At 41.2% G+C, this 19,334-nt stretch overlaps 1 protein-coding gene across 2 annotated transcripts in view; it reads left to right on the forward strand.

Annotated features, from left to right (window-relative positions):
* Ago4 (argonaute RISC component 4) overlaps positions 1-16,110 on the forward strand; it is a 56,624-nt gene extending 40,514 nt beyond the window's left edge. For both annotated transcript variants that reach the window (XM_040756627.1, XM_040756628.1), the window contains 3 exons: positions 9,000-9,101; positions 9,347-9,546; positions 11,220-16,110. In XM_040756627.1, the coding sequence (XP_040612561.1) occupies positions 9,000-9,101; positions 9,347-9,546; positions 11,220-11,328 (411 nt within the window). In that variant the 3' untranslated portion in view covers positions 11,329-16,110. The remainder of the gene's footprint in view (positions 1-8,999; positions 9,102-9,346; positions 9,547-11,219) is intronic.
* Positions 16,111-19,334: the final 3,224 nt, after the last annotated feature.

Consider the following 19,334-nt stretch of genomic DNA (forward strand, 5'->3'; position numbering starts at 1 on the left):
TTGGCTAGTGATCACAGCCAATCTTTTTTAATGGTAAAAAAGGGGAATTATGGTATGGGTATTGTTTTTCATTTATTGATACAAATTCAAGGTCAATTTTGTGATGTGTATATTTCTCCTCTTGATTAAGTATTGTGCTTATACTGATCTTTTAAAACGTAATGCATAATTGAATACAGACTATAGATAGTTACTTATAATAGAATTTATAGTTAGGTAAGTTAGGTTTTCTAGATATACAGAAATATATTTGAGGTAGATAAACAGTCTTCAAACCTCTCAAAGACCTTCAGAAAATGGCATTTAATATGGTTTAGGGTTTTTCTTGACAATGAGAAATGTCTGCTCCTGGCAGCACCAATTACGTCTGAGAGGAAGATGGGCATCGAAGAAACTTGTTATGGAGTTTGCTTTCAACATGGCAAGATTAGGCATTTGGGCAAGAAACTGCTCTTGCCTAGACTGTTTGACTGTTGCTGTATAAACTGGACAGGCAGGACCCACAGGAAAGTGACTACTGAACTCAGTCTTACAGGGTTCCTGCTTCATGAAAGAGTCTACGAGACTTTCTACAGGACAAAGAAAAGTGAATAACAGACTGCCAATGCAGATGGACAGTTTGAAATTTCCTGCTTTGCTGAGAAGTGTTCCAGACACACTGTGGCCTATGGGCTGAGATGGATGCCCAGAGGAACTTCGGGTGACTGTTCAGATAGCAAGATGTCTCTGTCAATCCTAGTGTTTATATATTATCCTTCTGTGGTCTTTGATGGAGTTGAAGACAGATAGTTATAGTTTTCCTTAGTTATGATAAAAGATAAGTTACATATAGAACTTTGAACTCACAAGGATGGTATGGATGATATTTTCTTTAAATCTTGCTAAAATATTGTAACTATGTTCTTATTTGATAACTGTTCTGTTATATACAATTTGACTGTGTTAAAGTTAAGACCTTTCTTTTTGTTTAAACAGAAAAGAGGAGATGTTGGGGAAGTCTTATGCTAATAAAGCACTGTCTGGCCAATAGGAATCTAGATAGGTGGGGCTAGGAATCCAGGAGGATTCTGGGTAGGAGAAACACAGGAGAGTCAACATGTAACCGCCATGGGGGTAGGAGCCCAGAACTATTCTCCGGTAAGAGACATACTTAGATTAACAATTATGGGGTAATTACTTAAAGCAGAGCTAGCCAGTAAGAGACAAGCAAGGCCAACAGCTTCATAATGAATATAGCCTCTTGTGTGTTTATTTGGGATTGAAGCGGCTCTGGAACCAGGCTGGCGGGAAGGCTCCTCTCAAGGAAAGCTTCTCTTAACAGGTTTCCCTCCCTTTTCTTTTGGTGTTTGGTAAAGTGAGATTATCTATTACCTATGTCTTTGTCAGTGTAGTTATCTTCGTTGAAGTTTTCCTTCCAGTAATTTCTGTAGGGTTGGGTTTGTGGATATGTATTGTTTAAATTTGGTTTTGTTGTGGAATATCTTGTTTTCTCCATCTATGGTAAATACAAGCTTTGCTGGGTACGGTAGTCTGGGCTGTCATCCTTGTTCCCTTAGTGTTTTAGGACATCTGACCAGGATCTTCTGGCTTTCATAGTTTCCAGATCAGGTGTAATTCGGATAGGTCTGCCTTTATATGTTACTTGGCCTTTTTCTTTAGCTGCTCTTAATATTTTCTCTTTATTCTGTAGGTTTGATGCTTTGATTATTATGTGATGAGGGTACTTGTTTTTCTGGTCCAGTCTATTTGGTGTTCTGTAAGATTCTTGTATTTTCATAGGCATATCCTTCTTTAGTTTAGGTAAGCTTTCTTCTATGATTTTGTTGAATATGTTTTCTGTACCTTTGAGCTATATTTCTTCACCTTCTTCTATACCTATTATTCTCAGGTTTGGCCTCTTCACAGTGTCCCATATTTCCTGGATATTTTGTGTTAGGGATTTGTTGGACTTGAGATTTTGTTTGGTCGATGACTGTATATCCTCTAATGAGTCTTCAACACCTAAGATTCTTTCTTCCATCTCTTGTATTCTATTGGTTTTACTTATACCTGTAGTTACTGATTGTTTACCCAGCTTTTCTATTTCCAGCATCCCCTCATTCTGTGTTTTCCTTATTGATTCTATTTCAGTTTTTAAGGCTTGGACTGCTTGGGTTGTTTCCTTCACTTGTTTGTTTTTTCTTGACTCTCTTTAGATTCTTTAAGAAATTTGTTTATTTCTTCAATTTTTTGGTTTGTTTTTTCTTCTATTTCTTAAGGGATTTCCTCGTTTCCTCTTTGAGGGTCTCTATCATCTTCATAAAATAATTTTTAAGGTCTGTCTCTTCTGCTTCATCTATGTTGTGCTTTTCAGGTCTTGCTGGTGTGGAGTCTCTTGATTCTAGTGGAGTCATATTGGTCTTTCTATTGCTGAGTGTGTTCTTATACTGTCATCTTCCCATCCCTTCTTTGAGTTGGGTGCAGGTGGGGTCTCTCTTGTCTCCGCTGGTCTCACTGAAGCTGGGTGCACAGGTGTGGGGAGAGCCTGGAGTGGGGTCTGGGTCTTTCCTGTGTGGGCAGGTCCTCTCGATGGCAGGAGTGGCCTGGAAGATGGAGGGAGTGGGTGATGGGTGGGGAGGGGGTCCCTAGGAGGACCCAAGCTCACCTGAAGCCTGGTCACAGGTGTGGGGAGAGCATCCCTGATGTCTTTATGCTAACATAGGTTTTATTTTCTGCACTGTCTGTACAGTGGCAAGCACAGCTGCTTTCTGAATCCTACTTTCTACTTTTTTGGAAGATGGGGCTTAGAAGGCATGGATTTTCTCAGTTACCTACCCTCTTCTTTCAAATGTGAATTTGTGCTTTTGTTTGTTTCTTGTTTTTGTTTTTGTTTTCAAGACAGGGTTTCTCTGTGACTTTGGAGGCTGTCCTGGAATTAGCTCTCATGACCAGACTGGTCTCTGAATCCACAGAGATCCACCTGCCTCTGCCTCCTGTGCCGGGATGAAAGGTGTGTGCAACCACTGCCCAGCTGATTTGTGCTTTTTTAAACCTCTTTCCTCAAATCTCAGACTAATCTCCCCATCTGTACTTTTAGTTCTCTCTGCCTTCTCTAGAGCCTCACTTCATAATGACTTTTTTTTAAGTTTAGATTTCCTTGTTCTTTTACAAATGTAAATTGTATTTAATTAGTTGTGTGTGTGTGTGTGTGTGTGTGTGTGTGTGTGTGTGTGTGTGTGTGTAGGTCAGAGGACAACTTATACCTAGGTTTCAAAGATGGAAAGCAGGTCATCAGCCACTGAGCCAACCCTCATCTTTCTTATTTCATGGCTGCCTTCTCATGTTATAAAGTTGTTCGATTCTTCCTCAATTCCCCCAATAACTCTGCTTCTTCTCCCTCTCCATTGCCACTTTATCCTTTTTTTTGGTTTTTCGAGACAGGGTTTCTCTGTGGCTTTGGAGGCTGTCCTGGAACTCGCTTGGTAGTCCAGGCTGGTCTCGAACTCACAGAGATCCGCCTGCCTCTGCCTCCTGAGTGCTGGGATTAAAGGCGTGTGCCACCAACGCCCGGCTCCTTATTTTCTTTTGCGAATTTCATTTTAGAAGAATAATCACTTGACTTGCTGTCAAGTGTACCCTCACATCAAACTTCATACTTTGATTCTCAGAAAGTAGGGAGTTCAAGAGAGAATGGAAGTTTTACCTCCATGCCTTTATCTCCAACCAGGTTTTATTCCCACATTGACCTCTTAGCCACACTTATGACAACACAGCTTTCTCTGGCCTTAACAATATGACTTCCAAGGCTTCTTACTCACCTCTGCAATCAGATTATCTTTACTTAAGACAATTAGACTTATTTGTCTTATTTTATGTGTATGAGTATTTTGCTTCATTTGTGAATGTGCACCACAGAGGTCAGAAGAGAGGTGAGATTCCTGGGACTGGTGTTATAGATGGGTGTGAGGAGTGTGGTTGCTGGGAAACAAGCCCAGGTCTTCTAAAAGAGCAGCAAGTGCTCTTAACTACTGAGCCATCTCTCCAGTCCCCCATTGACCCTTCTTCCTGTCCTCAATAACTCTGTCTTTAGCATTGTTCACTTTTCTAGGCTCACTTGCTTATCAACCAAATCCATATTTCTACCCTCAATTGCTCTATTAGACTCCTGTTTGTACTTTGAATTATCTACCAGCCATGTTCACTCAGATGCTCTGTGCTCGTTACATCAGTTTCCACAACCCAAGCTGTGTGGTGGTGAGAGCAACAAGAACCCATCCTTGCTGGGCGGTGGTGGTGCACGCCTTTAATCCCAGCACTCGGGAGGCAGAGGCAGGCGGATCTCTGTGAGTTCGAGGCCAGCCTGGTCTACAAAGTGAGTTCCAGGACAGCATCCAAAGCCACAGAGAAACCCTGTCTCGAAAAACCAAAAAAAAAAAAAAAAAAAAAAAAAAAAAAAGAACCCATCCTTGTGGCTGACAAAAGATTCATTTCTTGCTCACAATACACAGTCACTGTAACCCTGCTGCAGCTGTGACCCAGTTGTCCTTTCTTTGGAACCTAGGTTGACAGAGTCCATCTGGAACTTTGCCGGTCACTGTGACAGAAGGGAAAAAAGATACAAGACAGGCCATATGCTGGCCTTAAAGCCTCTGCCCAGAAGTGTCATATATTGTCATCAAAGCAATTCACATGGCCACTCCTGTAATAGCGGGGTGGAACTGTATAATCCTTCCCCAGGGAAGGGCACAGAAATATTTGGCACCAGTGATACAGTCTACATAGGCATGTCAAGCAAAACACGTCCAAACTTCCCACATATTGTTTAATCCCCATCCAAAACCTCGCCTAGTTCTCCTTAGATTCTGTTACTTAGCGTCACTGTGTTTTATGTTAGCCAAGCTGGAAACTTCAGGGTCATTTTTAAATTCTTCTCCTGCCGCCGGGTGTTGGTTGTGCACGCCTTTAATCCCAGCACGTGGGAGGCAGAGGCAGGTGGATCTCTGTGAGTTCGAGGTCAGCCTGGTCTACAAGAGCTAGTTCCAGGACAGCCTCCAAAACCACAGAGAAACCCTGTCTCGAAAAACCAAAAAAAAAAAAAATTCTTCTCCTGCCTTATTTTCCCTGCCATGTCCAGTTTGTCAAATGGTCCCCTGTGTTCTGCCCCCAAATCTCTCTCACCTCAAGTTCATGTGTTTCTACTACCCTAGGCAGAACTTGTCAGTCATGCCAGGATTCCCAAGCAGTCTTTTCATTGCCATTTCTCCTCCATCCTGCTATCAGGGGTTGGCTTCTAAAGCACATCCCACTGCTCAAAAGTCTTCACATTCTCTCCATTGCTTACAAAACACCTTCCTTTGCTCCTTCAAGTTTTCCCAGGGGATCCAGAATAGTATTCATTTCTTCTTCAACTGTAACTTCATTATGTCTCCCATTTCCCACTGCATTCTCCTCTCTGGAATGAGCACATCCACCCCAAGCCTTTTTATTGTTTATAAGGTATACTACAGATATGGTAAAGTTCAACCTTTTTAGAATATAGTTGTACTTGATGATTGAGACAAATGCATGTAATTCTGTTTATACCAAATCTTTGTTGTTGTTGTTGTTTGAGACAGGATTTCTCCATGTAGCTTTGTAGACTAGGTTGACCTCGAACTTACGGTGATCCATCTGCCTCTGCCTCCTGAGTGCTGGGACTAAAGGCATGTGCCACCACCACCCAGCACCAAATCTTTTTTTTTTAAATGATGTTGAACATTGAATCTGGGGCCTCACACATATAAGCAAGTGCTCTGTAACTCAACCATATCCCTTGCCCCGCTTTTACCTTTTATTTTGAGACAGGGTTTCACCAAATTGCCTAGGTTGATCTTAAAGTCACTCTGTAGCCTGGGAAAGCCTTAAATTGGAAATCTCCTGCTTCCATCTCCCGAGAGGGCAGGCTTACAGGTCTGCGTCACTGAAAAGTCTTTTGTACTTAACCTTTGCTCTAACATTTGGCAAAATTGATAGGAATTTCCAGCTTATAATTTTATCTTTTCCAGAGTGTCATATATATATTAATAGAAACATGTAGCTTTTGAGTTTGGCTTCTCTTATTTAGATATTAGAGTATCACCCTTGTCATGTGTATTAGTAACATTTCTTTTTTATTGCTGAGTTCAGATGTGTTAATATGGATGGGCTACAGTTTACTCATATGTTTCTGGATTTAGGGTACTTACAGTGTTTTCAGTCACTATGCCATTTTATTTACTCATTTATTTAGAGACAAAGCTTTCCTGTGACTTAAGATGGCCTCAGACTTGCACCCTTCTCTCATAAGCCTCCTGAGTGCTGAGAGGACTGATGTGTGCCACCATACCAGGCTTCACCTTCCTTTTCAACTCCTACGTAACCTATAAGACATAATGTAATTATCCATCCCTACCAGCTTTTCCAGTGCCTTCCATCTACCTGTATCACATTGCACTAAAATGCTTGCATTGTGGAAAGAAATTCATTCATTCTTTCTGCCTCTGCCTCTTTTTTTTTTTTTTTTTTTTTTTTGGTTTTTTGAGACAGGGTTTCTCTGTGGCTTTGGAGGCTGTCCTGGAACTCGTTTGGTAGTCCAGGCTGGTCTCGAACTCACAGAGATCCGCCTGCCTCTGCCTCCCGAGTGCTGGGATTAAAGGCGTGCGCCACCAACGCCCGGCTTCTGCCTCTGCCTCTTAGACTCAACATTTACTGCAAAGCCTAGCTTGGGTGCTCAAGCAGTAATTGTTGAGTTCAGTGTGTCTGGTTTTTATTTCCTCCAGGCATCATATATAGCTTTAGGCTTTCATCCGTAGAATCCTAGAGTTGGTTTTTTTTCTGGGGGGGGGAGTTGTTGTTTGGTTGGTTTGGTTTTTCAAGACAGGGTTTCTCTGTGTATCCCTGGCTGTCCTGAAACTCACTCTGTAGACCAGGCTGGCCTCAATATCAGAGATCCCCCTGCATTTGCCTCCCAAGTGCTGGGATTAAAGGCGTGCATCACCAGTCAACATCCTTAATGATATTTTAAAAAAGAGGGTTCTGTGGTTACATAAGATTGGAAATGCCCTCTCTTCTTATTATCTTCTTAAAGATTATACTTGATTAAATAGTTGTTTTGAGAAATTACACATTAGAAAAGTGTGTATGTATTTGTATATGTGTGCGTTACTGGACTTTGAACCCACAGTCTCACACAGAGCAGGCAAATGCTATACCATTGAGCTAGATTTCACCCTCTAAAAAAAAGCCGTAAAAACTGGTTTATTGCAGCATTCTTCAAATCTGACAGAAAACATTTAAGCACACTTTAAAAACTAATATTCTTAAATAACATACTTTTAGGAAAGATGCTAGACTATTATGTACTTGTTCCTCTTATTCATGAAGGATCTAAGACTCCCTTTTGGATGCCTGGAAAACACACACACACACACACACACACACACAATTTTTTTTCTAAACGTGTATGCCTGTGATAACATTTAAACTATAACTTAGGAATACTAAGAGGTTAATAATAATAAAAGAGTCATAAGCTATAATAAAAGTTATGTGAACCAGACATGCTGTCTCAAACCTGTAATCTCAGCACTTAGACTGACTACTGTGAGTTGAAGAGTAGCCTGGTCTACAAACTAAGTTGCAGGATATCCTAAGCTACATAACAGATCCTTTCTCAAAAACAAACAAACAAACAAACAAACACAGAGATAACAAAAAGCTATGTGAACATTGTCACTCTCAAAATACCTCCATTTCCCATTGTGCTGTGGTAATATTTTGGACCTTGATTAACTACAAGTAACTGAAGCCAAAACTTGAGATAAACAGGAGCTACTGTGACTTGGTTATACTTTCTCTAGCTTGGCTAGATACCCAAGGTTAATATGAATTTTGAGGAAAAATTCTCCATACTCCAAGTTTTATGGGATCCGTAGCTGGAAGGAATAGTTAGAAAGGAGTCAAATAAGTCTCATGGGAATATATGTCTCTTGCTAATTAAACTTTCTCATATTAAATTCTACTGAACAGCTGAAGACACAGACTGAGTAACAAGATTTGATTCTGTTGCTGTTCAGTGCATTTCCAGAGACCCCCTCTGTGCCTTCCTAAAAGTTTGATTTTAGTGTTTTGGTTGTGGAAGAAATACAAAAATTTATCACCAGATATTATAGATGATTAGACTGAAGCACAAAGATATTCAGCTCTGTTCAAAGTGTGTGGCTGTGAGGACTGGCCTGTGTCTGAGCTTTCTTCTCAGTGTCCATCTCAGTAGGAAATCCTCTGCTGGGAACTTCTGTGACTGACCCCATGAGGGTATGAGCTTTGCAGAGCCTGGTTAACCAGTTAGATTTTCATCTTATCTTCTAGTGAAAGCTGTGTGTGGTGGCTGTGGTTATTTTTTGTCTCAAGTGAGGAATGAAAATCCTTTCTTCTGGGGAAGTTTATCTTGTATTTTTTTCTTTGTTGCAGTGCTGGGGATTGAACCCAGGGTCTTACTCATGTTCATGCTAAGCAAGTACTCTACAACTGAGCTACATTCCCATTCCTTAAGTGTTTTCCCCGTCTCTGCATACAGAGTGTTATCTATAAATATGTGGCAATAATGCTGTACAAAACTATAAATAAAGTCATTATTTGGATTCCTCAAAAGAGGTTCTGGAGACGTGCTTGAGAAAATGCTTTAGGATGGAAGGCTGGGCTTAGGAAAATTAATAATGGGATCCAAGTTGGGTTTTTTTGAGGCAGGGTCTCACAGTCTCAAGCCCAAGCTGACCTTGCAGATCTTGAATTTACAACAATCATGCTGCCTCAACCTCCCAAATGCTGAGGTTACAGGTATGAATCACCATGTCTGACTTAACACCTTGAATTAATCTAGTTTTGAGAGTAGCAGTTTGCTAACTTGTTACTAATTAATGCATCAAAGGAAAAAATGACCTTAAACCATCTTGTTACTCAGATGATTAATTGTATTTTTTTTAAATTACGTATCTTTTTAACAGGTGGGGAAAAGTGGCAATGTCCCAGCAGGCACTACGGTCGATAGTACCATCACACATCCATCCGAGTTTGACTTTTACCTCTGTAGTCATGCAGGAATTCAGGTAATTTGGAAGCTGGTTCAGATCTTTGGCCTGATAGGGAGGTATTTGTCAGTTCAGCAGCTAGCTTGAGGAAGCTTGTCATTAAACAGAATACTTGCTTTGTTAATTGCTTTGCTCCAGAAATCTGCTTTTAAGTGTGTGAGACAGCGATACTGTTGAGCTTAATAATTAGATTTCAGTTCCTCTTTTCTCCTAGCTGGCCAAGTCCTACTTGAAATACATTGATTCTAAAACTCTCCCTTCAGGGAACCAGCCGTCCTTCACATTACCAGGTCTTGTGGGATGACAACTGTTTCACTGCAGATGAACTTCAGCTGCTAACTTACCAGCTCTGTCACACCTACGTGAGGTGCACACGCTCAGTCTCCATTCCTGCCCCTGCTTATTATGCCCGGCTGGTAGCATTTCGGGCAAGGTATCATTTGGTGGATAAAGATCATGACAGGCAAGTTCTTCAATAAAAATATCTTCCTGTTGTGGAAGCATGTTTAAAAAAAAAAGCAAGCTATACAGAAAACTTTAAAAGATTAAAACACCCTTTTACAGTTTAACCTGCAAGGAACAGTCAGAACCGCACAAGAGCTTTTAAATGTGACTTTTGGTCCAAGAAGAGTTCAGGCGTGTTTAAACTTGTATCTCTAATGGAGTCTCATTTGGAGTTGCCTGTGTTTTTCACATAGAGCTAACTGAATTTCAGTTCTGCTGAAGTCCCAGGCAGCCTCAAAAGGTGGCCAGCATAGCACCCTGGCTCAAGTCAGAGTAGTCTTAGCCTATGGATTTCAGTTTATGCATGAGAGAGGCCCACCTAGTTCATTTTGCTTCCAGTACAATCCAGAGATGACCAGAGTGAGCCAGGGCTTATTGGGAAACAGAAAGGGTGACTATCCTCATTCCAAGATAGGGATCTCAAGGAACTCAAACATTTTGACCTGTTAATGAGCTACCAATAAATGGCTAAAGGATCTCTTTCCATTATTTTCTTTCCCAAGTGGCCATCTGTGAAGTGTAGCAGTTTCTGGGCTCTTCCCCAAGTCTCAATTCAGTTGCTAAATAGTAGACATTCCACTACAAGTCTATTTCTATAAGGGATTGAAAAATACACTATTAGCCGGGCATTGGTGGCGCACGCCTTTAATCCCAGCCCTCAGGAGGCAGAGGCAGGCGGATCTCTGTGAGTTTGAGGTCAGCCTGGTCTTCAGAGCTAGTTCCAGGACAGTCTCCAAAGCTCCATAGAGAAACCTTGTCTTGAAAAACCAAAAAAAAAAAAAAAAAGTGATTAGGATAATAGTCAGCATTTAAAAAGTGGTCAGAGGCCAAAGTGTGGCTCAGGGGTGAGTGTTGTGCTTGTCATACATGAAGCCCTAGATTGCATCCTCAGCACTGAAAAGGGGGATGGTTTGCCAAAGCCTATGTTACATGATACCCAAAAATGGATGTTTAGAGTTATGAGCACTCTGCTAGGCCCATAGACTCATTAGTTTAGGAAACTAGTATTGTTAGCAAGTAAAAACAAAGTTAAGCCACACATGGAGGTATATGCAGAGGCAGGTGGATCTCTGTGAGTTTGAGGCCAGTGAAGCCTTCATAATAATAGCCTGTCTCAGAAGAGGAAGAAAAGGAGGAGGAAGAGGGGAAGAGGAGAAGGATGCTCTTTTCTTAGAGATTTCATTCCAGTGGAGAAAAAATACCCAGTAATACCTAGTAGTGTCCCAATTAACAATTTCAGTTGGTTACAGTACTAGTACTATAAAAGGAAACCACAATAGTCTATGAGAACATATTCTAGGTGACCCTGACTTGAACTTGTGAGTCAGGGAAGATTTCTAAGAGGGAAATGACTTGTAATTGAAGCCTGAAGGATGAGTAGGAACTGACCAGACAGAAGGGACAGTAGAAGTCCTAATGTAGGTGCTATCTAACACTTGGTCTTTGTGAATATTATTTTAATTATTGCAGCTGTCTATTACATAAGTTGTACTGTATTTTTCAGTTGACCAAACATGTATAACATAAATTGGTTTGAGCCCAAGATGTTCATGAATCCAGTACTATTTGTCCTACCTGAAACACTGAAGTTGTTTCTTAACACGTTTTTGTTTTGTTTTGTTCTCATTATAGTGCAGAAGGCAGTCATGTGTCAGGACAGAGCAACGGCCGGGACCCTCAGGCCTTGGCTAAGGCTGTGCAGATCCACCATGATACCCAGCACACTATGTATTTTGCCTGAGAGTCTTGGAAAAGAACTCAACCAATTTGGCATCCCACGCATCCTCAAATGTTTCAGATGCCTACTGTCTCTAGATAGTGCCACATTAACTTCAGGTGGTCCCCTACCAGCAGCTCGGAATAGTTAGTTGCACTGAATCTATATTTTGCAGCCCTGACTGATGCATCAACAAAATCGAGCCATTTTAAAAAAAAAGTAGAAACTCATAGATTATGTTTTCTGATGCACTGGACAAAATTTTTACCTCAATGTGCAAAGGCCGATGAGCCTTGACTTTCTAAAGGACTTACTTTCCAAGAAGGATTTCTATGGGCTATTTTGCTAGCTGTGGTATTCACCGCATCTAGTCTTATAAGAGGAGTATTTCCTTTTTCCTGTGTTCATTGAACGAGGTGTATGCAGAAGTGGGAGAGAAGAACCAAACGACCTGTTTCATTTCCATGCAACTTTTTAATTGGATAGGTTCATAGACTTTCTAATGGAGATTTCTGACTTTGCCGCTGTAAATGCCTTTAAGGTGCATTAATTTTTGAAAGTTTTACATATTGCTTTCACTGCTTTATCTTACTGATCTCTTCAGGCCTATGCTGTGGAGTGCAAACTGCCCGGCAATTGCACTATATTTGGCTGCAGATTCAAACAGGGCAGTTCTCTTACGTGGCTGGCTTTTGTGAATATGTGACATAAACAGATGTGATTTGTGTCATAGGGACAAATAACACTGCCATGGTAAAAAGTTCTCCCTATTTGGAAAAAAATTAGCTTTTAGTACTTTTCCAAGTTTTCAAAAGTGCCCATTTTATGCTGCTGTGTGGTTTGTTAAATGTAAATGATTTTTAAACTTCTCTCATAGAAAATTAACTTTGGCAATAAGCATTTTTTAAAGGCCCCTCCCCTTTTTCCCCCAATGAGGTAGTTTTCTAGATGAAATTTTAATATGGTTTTTATCAACTATTTCTTAATATAACATAACCTGGACATTCTGAAACCAGTCGATAAAGACATATATTTCCATGCCCTTTTAAGTAATTGTTTGAGTTTTTTTAAACCTATTTTATGGTCATAGTCAGTGTCCTGTCACTTTTTTTTTCTTTTAAAATAAGCTGGAACCAGGATGTTTCCTGATTGGCCAAGCTTTGCCAATATATAAGGCATATTGAGCGATGCTGCACTTGAAAAAAAAAAGTACCAGCATGTAAAAAGCTTGTTTTCCCTGGGAATCAAGGCTGTACACACAGCTGCTTGCAGTACAGATTTGTTTGCTCTTCTTTTAGCCTGAAATGTGCTTGGTTTTGCCTTCCTCTTTTTCAACTACAACTATGTAGAAGAAGAAGTTGATTTTTTTTTCTTTTCCTGTAGATTCTGGATTCCCTCATAGGAAGGCAGGACTCCTTTTCTTTTCCAACAACGGGAGTTGTCATAAAGCAAGCATCAATTAGAACACAGGGGAAATGTATCCTATATTTACTGTAGATAATACTTTGTAAAGGACAAGCGTTACATATTCTAGGTAGTTCCACCCAGGGTTTCCCAGCCCACATTATACTCTATCCTGGAAGGGCAAGGAGTGAAAGGTAAGAGGCTCTGTGGAGAGCCACACTCCTCATGACTGAGGGGGGAGCTGGGAAAGAGACAGACACAATATTCTAAAAACAGTTTGTCATCTATCTAGAAACCGTTGGTGGAAACACTGGATCAGATGGTGAAGGGTGTTCTCTTGAACTCATTAGTTGGTTCAAGGTCCAAGTCTGTTAAATTAGCCTTCTTTTCAAAGTCCCAGCAATATAAAGCACTGTTCTCCTCAGTCTTTTAAACAAGCTTGTAAATACATTAATGTTTACATTTCCATGTGCTATTTCTCAGTGGTGCCACCAGTGTTGGTTGAGCTGGTCTCCAAGCGAGTTTTATGATGTCCATGAAGTCCTATAGCACATGATGATGAGTGTAGACATCTTCAGTCTCTGCAGACAGTGGGGAAAGCAAGTCCCTTGGCTGAAGCACAGTGTAGGCAGGAGTGAAAAGATGGCAGATACTTGTTCCCTAAGATTCTCCTTTTTCTTGCAAATACCTCACTTGGATATTACAAATCAGGACACGTTGATGAATGGCTGGCTGCCACTTTTAGTCACACTTGTTCAGGAAGAGCACAGAAAATGCTCTTCAGTACGGCCACTCTGGACCGAAGAAGAGGGGGGAAAAACAGGAGCTTTTTAGGAGGAGAACTCATCTGGAGCCTGTGATGTGAAAGAACTCTTGGCTGGCTAGCTGGCTGGATGCTTGGGCAGCTGGTTAACAATGCACAGAAGAAACTCTTGTCATCTTCCTGCATGATGGAACAGGGAGCAAGCTGGGTGCCCAGAAGCCCTGATCCACTTGCCTGCAGTTTGGTTCTATGCTTGACCTGAACAAAATGCCTGAAACACCTCAGTCTCTCCTAGTATGCTGGGACCAATCAGTATGGTGGTTGAAGAAAAGCCAGGAGGTCAATTTTTGTAGGAACACAGTACCATTAAGGATGTGATGTTGTTGGACAAATGGAGAGAAATATGGAAGAATTAGGATTGATGGGGAAAAACTTGCTGAGGGATGAATAGTTAAGAGGTGATCCCTGCAGAATCAGATCTGCAGTAATGCCATCACAAGCAAATCTGAATGCATAGTTTTAATTAGGGTTGACAATTCAAATAGTTATCCCCCTCGAAACTGACTGAATTATTATGCATGTGTCAATCAATGGGAGGTGTGCATTCTCTAGAAGTAGTGTTAGGCTGTTTGGTTTTCTTAAATGCAGCCTATTTAGGCACTATCATGTAGTGTGGAAGATTGCAGTGTAGCAATGCTAAAGAATAACAGTTGGGGGCTAGGGAGCACAGGACATTAAGAATGGGGAAGACTCAAATGTTGAACCAATTATGTTTTGTTGTTAGTTGTTGAATTCTGAGATGTTTATAAAGTGAACCAGCTGGCTTGATGCAGCCAGCTACCTGGACAGGCAAACCATTTTCATTCTTACTGTAAATTCTATATGCTGCTTCCAAAGGTGATGATTTATAAGCAGGCATGTTCTATATTGTCTGTATTTTAAGATCTGGTGCCCAACCTGTATCCTATACCAGAGCTTACCCACCTGGCTCAGTTGCCTATTCCTTCCCATGGGAATAAGCAATCTACTGTTTTAACAAGGCTTACTCGCTCTACCCTGCCCTAGTTGCCCTCTGTGGATATACTGTAAGATTCTCTTGCTCATTAGCAAGGTGGCAGCTCAGCTTTCATTTTAAGAAAGCAGAGGTTAAGGGTATTGTATTAATATTGCTTCAACTCCAAGAATTTTTTCTTGTAAAATTAAAGGAAAGATCTTTATTGGCCAACCATTTTCCTTTTCCCTTGCTATTAACATATTCATATTCTTTCTGTGTCCACTGGCTGAAAATGTTTGTGTTTGTTCATCTGACTAATGGCATGGTTTGTTGTTTCTCTATGGTTAGACTTGTAATGTTTAAAAATGTATTTTATTAATTTAGGCTGGGTGTCTGTCTCTAGCAATACGAGGTACTTTCTAAGCTATTAAGGAAGGGTTTGTATCCCTGTGTGAGATAAGATGATGATGTTTATTTTATTTTTTGCCCTGCAGGGATGTTTTGTGTTCATGTGTCCAAAAAGATGGGTGGGTGAGTGGGGGGATAAATTGGCATTCTTATGCTAAAGGTTGTTTTTCTCATCAGTTGTGTAATAAATATGGAATACACTGTAATGACATCATACATGGCTACTTTAAAAAAAACAGTTTCATCTATTTGAGAAATTGAACAAAGAAGAGAAGTGAAACAATTGTGTATTTAATTTCTGGGTCTCCCTATATTTAGGGATTACCACTTGGGAATTTTTGATGATTCCCAGGATCAGTTCACATATGAGAACTTTGACAAGATTCATCAGGGTTCTAGGTACTGCTCTCAATGGGAAGCTCTGATTAAGTGATGTCTTAAGGAAACTGGTGAGGTATGGTGGCCCACTCCAGTAATCCTGGAAGTTGGGAGACTGAGGCTGGAATATTATTATAATTCTGAATCCTTGTGTATTAGCTACTTTTTTCTTGATTGGATAAAACATGACCCAAAAAAGCCTGTGGGAGAATTGTTTTCCCTTTGCTTATGTTTCTAGAGAGAGAATCCACAATGGTGTAGAAAGCATGGCAGCAGGCAGCCTCAGAAACCACAAACATGAAGCAGAAAGTGATCTGGAAATGAGGCAAGGCTGTAACCTCTCAAAGCCTGCTCCCAATGCTGGACTTCCTCCAGCAACGCTGTACCTTTGCATAGCCTCCTGAAACAGTGCCACCAACTGGGAGCCACACATCTCAGACAGACCACTACACCGTGTCTCAAAGACATGCAAACAAAACAACAACAAAAAAGTCCCAAGAAGACAGTGTGGCCTGATGCTTATGTTTATGACTAGGTTCTCTAGAGATGCTCCCCAAATTCACACAAAGCAGAAGTTTCCAGTCTCTTGTGTTCTTTGGTTTGGGACAAGGTCTCCCTGTGTAGGCCAGGCTGGTCATGAACTCTTACTCCTGCTTCAGTCATCAGGGACATCTTTAATCTTAACAACACTTCTTTGAGGTTGAGGGAGGAATCCTCATTTTCAAAAAAAAAAAAAAAAAGAGCTACTGGGTTGAGGGCATAGTTCATTTGTGCAATGTGTACATATGGCCATGAGTTCAATCCCTAGCATGGCAAAAACAATAAAACCAGCCAATAAACTTCCAAGAGGTTAAATACACGATTACTGAGTGGCAAAGCTGTAATTTGAATCCATGCTTTGTTTAACTTCATTTCATCTACTGTTAGCATAAAATGACAGATGCTCTGAACAGAGAGTTTGCTATGGAGTCAGGAAAGGGTTTACAGTATCTGCAACTGTGGTATAGATTTTAAGCACGAGCAAGCTGATGAAGGAAACAAGGAGATCTAGGCACACTACTCCTTCATTGCAGATTTCAGTAGCTGTAATTGTATGACTATGGTTTTTACTCATCTTTTGGGAGACAGTATCCCTCTTTTCTATGGGAACTCGTTCTGTGTGAGTCAGGAGAGTGGCCTTCCTTACATACGATTTACTTATCTTTCCCTGAATTACAAGGGCCGTAGGGGACAGGTGTTACCATAGCCAGTAGTGACTCATGTCCCTTCAGTTGTGGACAGTAAATAGGGAAGAGTCAGACAGATCAGCACCATTGCAGAGGCCTTCTGTGTCTTTTCCTCTCTTTTGATTCTGATTTCTCCTGTGCTAAAGTTGTTCTCCAGAAGCTAGTGGCAAGTTCTTACACAGAGGGGGATAAAATTAGAGGTTTTTTGGTTTGGAGTTTTTTGTTGTTGTTGTTGTTTGAGACAGGGTTTCTCTGTGGCTTTGAAGGCTGTCCTGGAACTAGCTCTTGTAGAGCAGGCTGGCCTCTAACTCACAGAGATCTACCTCCCGAGTGCTGGGATTAAAGGTGTGCTCCACCAACGCCCGGCTAGAGGTATTTTTAAAAAGGAAAAAGAAAGCAATTATAAATTTACCAAGCAAAAGAAGAAATGACTAGATCTATTCAACAAACATTTCCAGGGCTTCTGTTATAAGCTAAGAATTACAAAGACGAACATTGAGTTTGTTTAGAAAGCTTGGGATGAGGCATACAGGTAAACAGATAGCTTTAATGAGATTTCTGAAAGAGAGCCTTCAAAGAAGCCTTTTTTATTTATTGGGAGTGCCTGTTTGACAAAGGACAACTTGAAGAAGTTGGTTTTTTCCTTCCACCAATATGATTGATTCCTAGGAGTCAAACTCAAGTGCTGGGAGTGAAAGTCAGATCCTATGCAAGAGCTGTGTAGACTCGTAACAGCTGGACCACCCCTCCACCCCTATTTTTCCCACCATCACTTATTTTAGTGCAATGCAAACGATTGAACTCATGGCCTCCCTCATGCTAGGCAAGCACCGTCCCACCTAGCTCTAACCTCAGCCCTGTATTCTTAGATTTTAAGGGCCGAAGCAGGGAGGAGGTGGAGGTGATATGGTTGGCTAAGGGTCAGGCACCAGTCCTTTACAGGACAGGACTTGAATGGCATTCTAAGGAGTTTAGAAATTGTCTTACAGGCATAGATTCTGCCCTGTGCTAGTTTTGCTGGCAAGAATGTTGTGGGAGCTAGAAGCTCAAAGTTTTTGTAATTTTTGCAAGCAAAAATGGGCGAGGCTTCAACTTGTGCAATGAGGTGCAGTCAGACGAATAGAGATAAGAAAGAAAATAGAAAATAGAAAGGACCTTGGTGGCTGAGTGGATACAGAAAGAGAGGGGAGGGAGGTAGACTTATTAGGGATCCCAGCCTCTTGTCGGTAGGTGGGTAAACTATAGTGCCACTAAGAGGAAGAACATAGGGAAACAGCAGGTTTATGGGAAGGAGGAAGATGGTAAATTCAGTTTCAGACAAGTTGGACTGGAAGGCTGTTGCATTTGGACAGAAGAAAGAGACTGGACATATCAGTTTGTCAGTGGTGATGGTGTCCTGCAGATGGGAAAAGTGTGGAGTCCTGGGGAATACAGACAAAGGCAGGAGGTGGGGAGGGGGGTGAAGAGACCGAAAGATAGAACCAGTTGTTCTAGAAAATGAAAGAAAAAAAGGACTCCTTGCCAACCATGGTCCTGCACACCTAAAACCCCAGGACCAAGGAAGCAGCAGCAGGTCACCACAAGTTTAAGGCCAGCCTGGTTTAGTTAGTGAGTTCCAGCCCAGGAACCCAAATAGTGGGAGGAGAGAACCAGTTCTTGCAACTTGTCCTCTTACCTCCACCACACGCACGCACGGAGAGAGGGATAAAAGTTTTGTTTTTGTTTTTTTGGTTTTTATGAGACAAGGTTTCTCTGTATTGTTTTGGAGGCTGTCGGTCCAGCCCGACCTCGAACTCACAGAGATCCACTTGCTCTGCCTTCCGAGTGCTGGGATTAAAGGTGTGCGCCACCACCACCCGGCAGGATAAAAGGGTTTTTTTGTTTTGTTTTGTTTTGTTTTTTGTTTTTGTTTTTTTTTTCGAGACAGGGTTTCTCTGTGGCTTTGGAGGCTGTCCTGGAACTCCCTTGGTAGTCCAGGCTGGTCTCGAACTCACAGAGATCCGCCTGCCTCTGCCTCCCCGAGTGCTGGAATTAAAGGCGTGTGCCACCAAGGCCTGGCAAGGATAAAAGTTTTTTAAGTTAGAAAATGCTGCAAGTAGAGTCTTCTGTTTCTTTCTCGATTTTTTTTTTTGCTTATCTGTTGGATCTTTCCCTCCGCTTCCTTCACAGTCTCCCTCTATCACACACTATATCTGCCCAGTATTTTCAATTATTTCTTCTGTCTTCAACCCATCTCCAGTGTACATATGTACCCAAACCTCCCCCATCCTGCAGATATGAACGACTTCCAACTGCATCCAATACCAGAATTTATTATATCTCCCTTTATATCTGATCCTCTAGCTAGATCTGTCCTAGAGGCTCCTCAGACCTCTTCAGTCATAATCTGCACCCTCTGGCCAGAGGTATTGCTTTCATCACAATTATTCCTAATTCCCTTGGTGCAAATTCTAATGGACATTTTTCAGATTTTGTGTTTATTTTTCATGGTACTGGAGTTTGATAGGCAACTGCTCTATGACTGAACCACACTTTTCCTAGATCTTAAAAAAACTATTGCATATATTCATTTATATGTAAGTACACATACATATAAACTTGTATGTGCACATGTCATGGTGCACATGCAGAGTTTGAGACCAGCCTAAGCTGTAAACAAAATAGCCACTATCTTTAAAAAGTAATAGATGGATGAATCAATTGGGATGTGTGTGTGCCTCATGAGTTTATGTGCATCATGAGCGTGCAGGTGACTGTGGAGGTCAAAAGAAGGCGTCAGATCCTCCTTGGAACTAGAATTGGAGGAGGTTGTGATCCACCATGTGGGTGCTTGGAACAACCGGGCTCTCTGTAAGAG

The sequence above is a fragment of the Mesocricetus auratus genome, unplaced genomic scaffold (assembly GCF_017639785.1).
Source record: "Mesocricetus auratus isolate SY011 unplaced genomic scaffold, BCM_Maur_2.0 Super-Scaffold_100014, whole genome shotgun sequence".
NCBI classification, from domain to species: domain Eukaryota; kingdom Metazoa; phylum Chordata; class Mammalia; order Rodentia; family Cricetidae; genus Mesocricetus; species Mesocricetus auratus.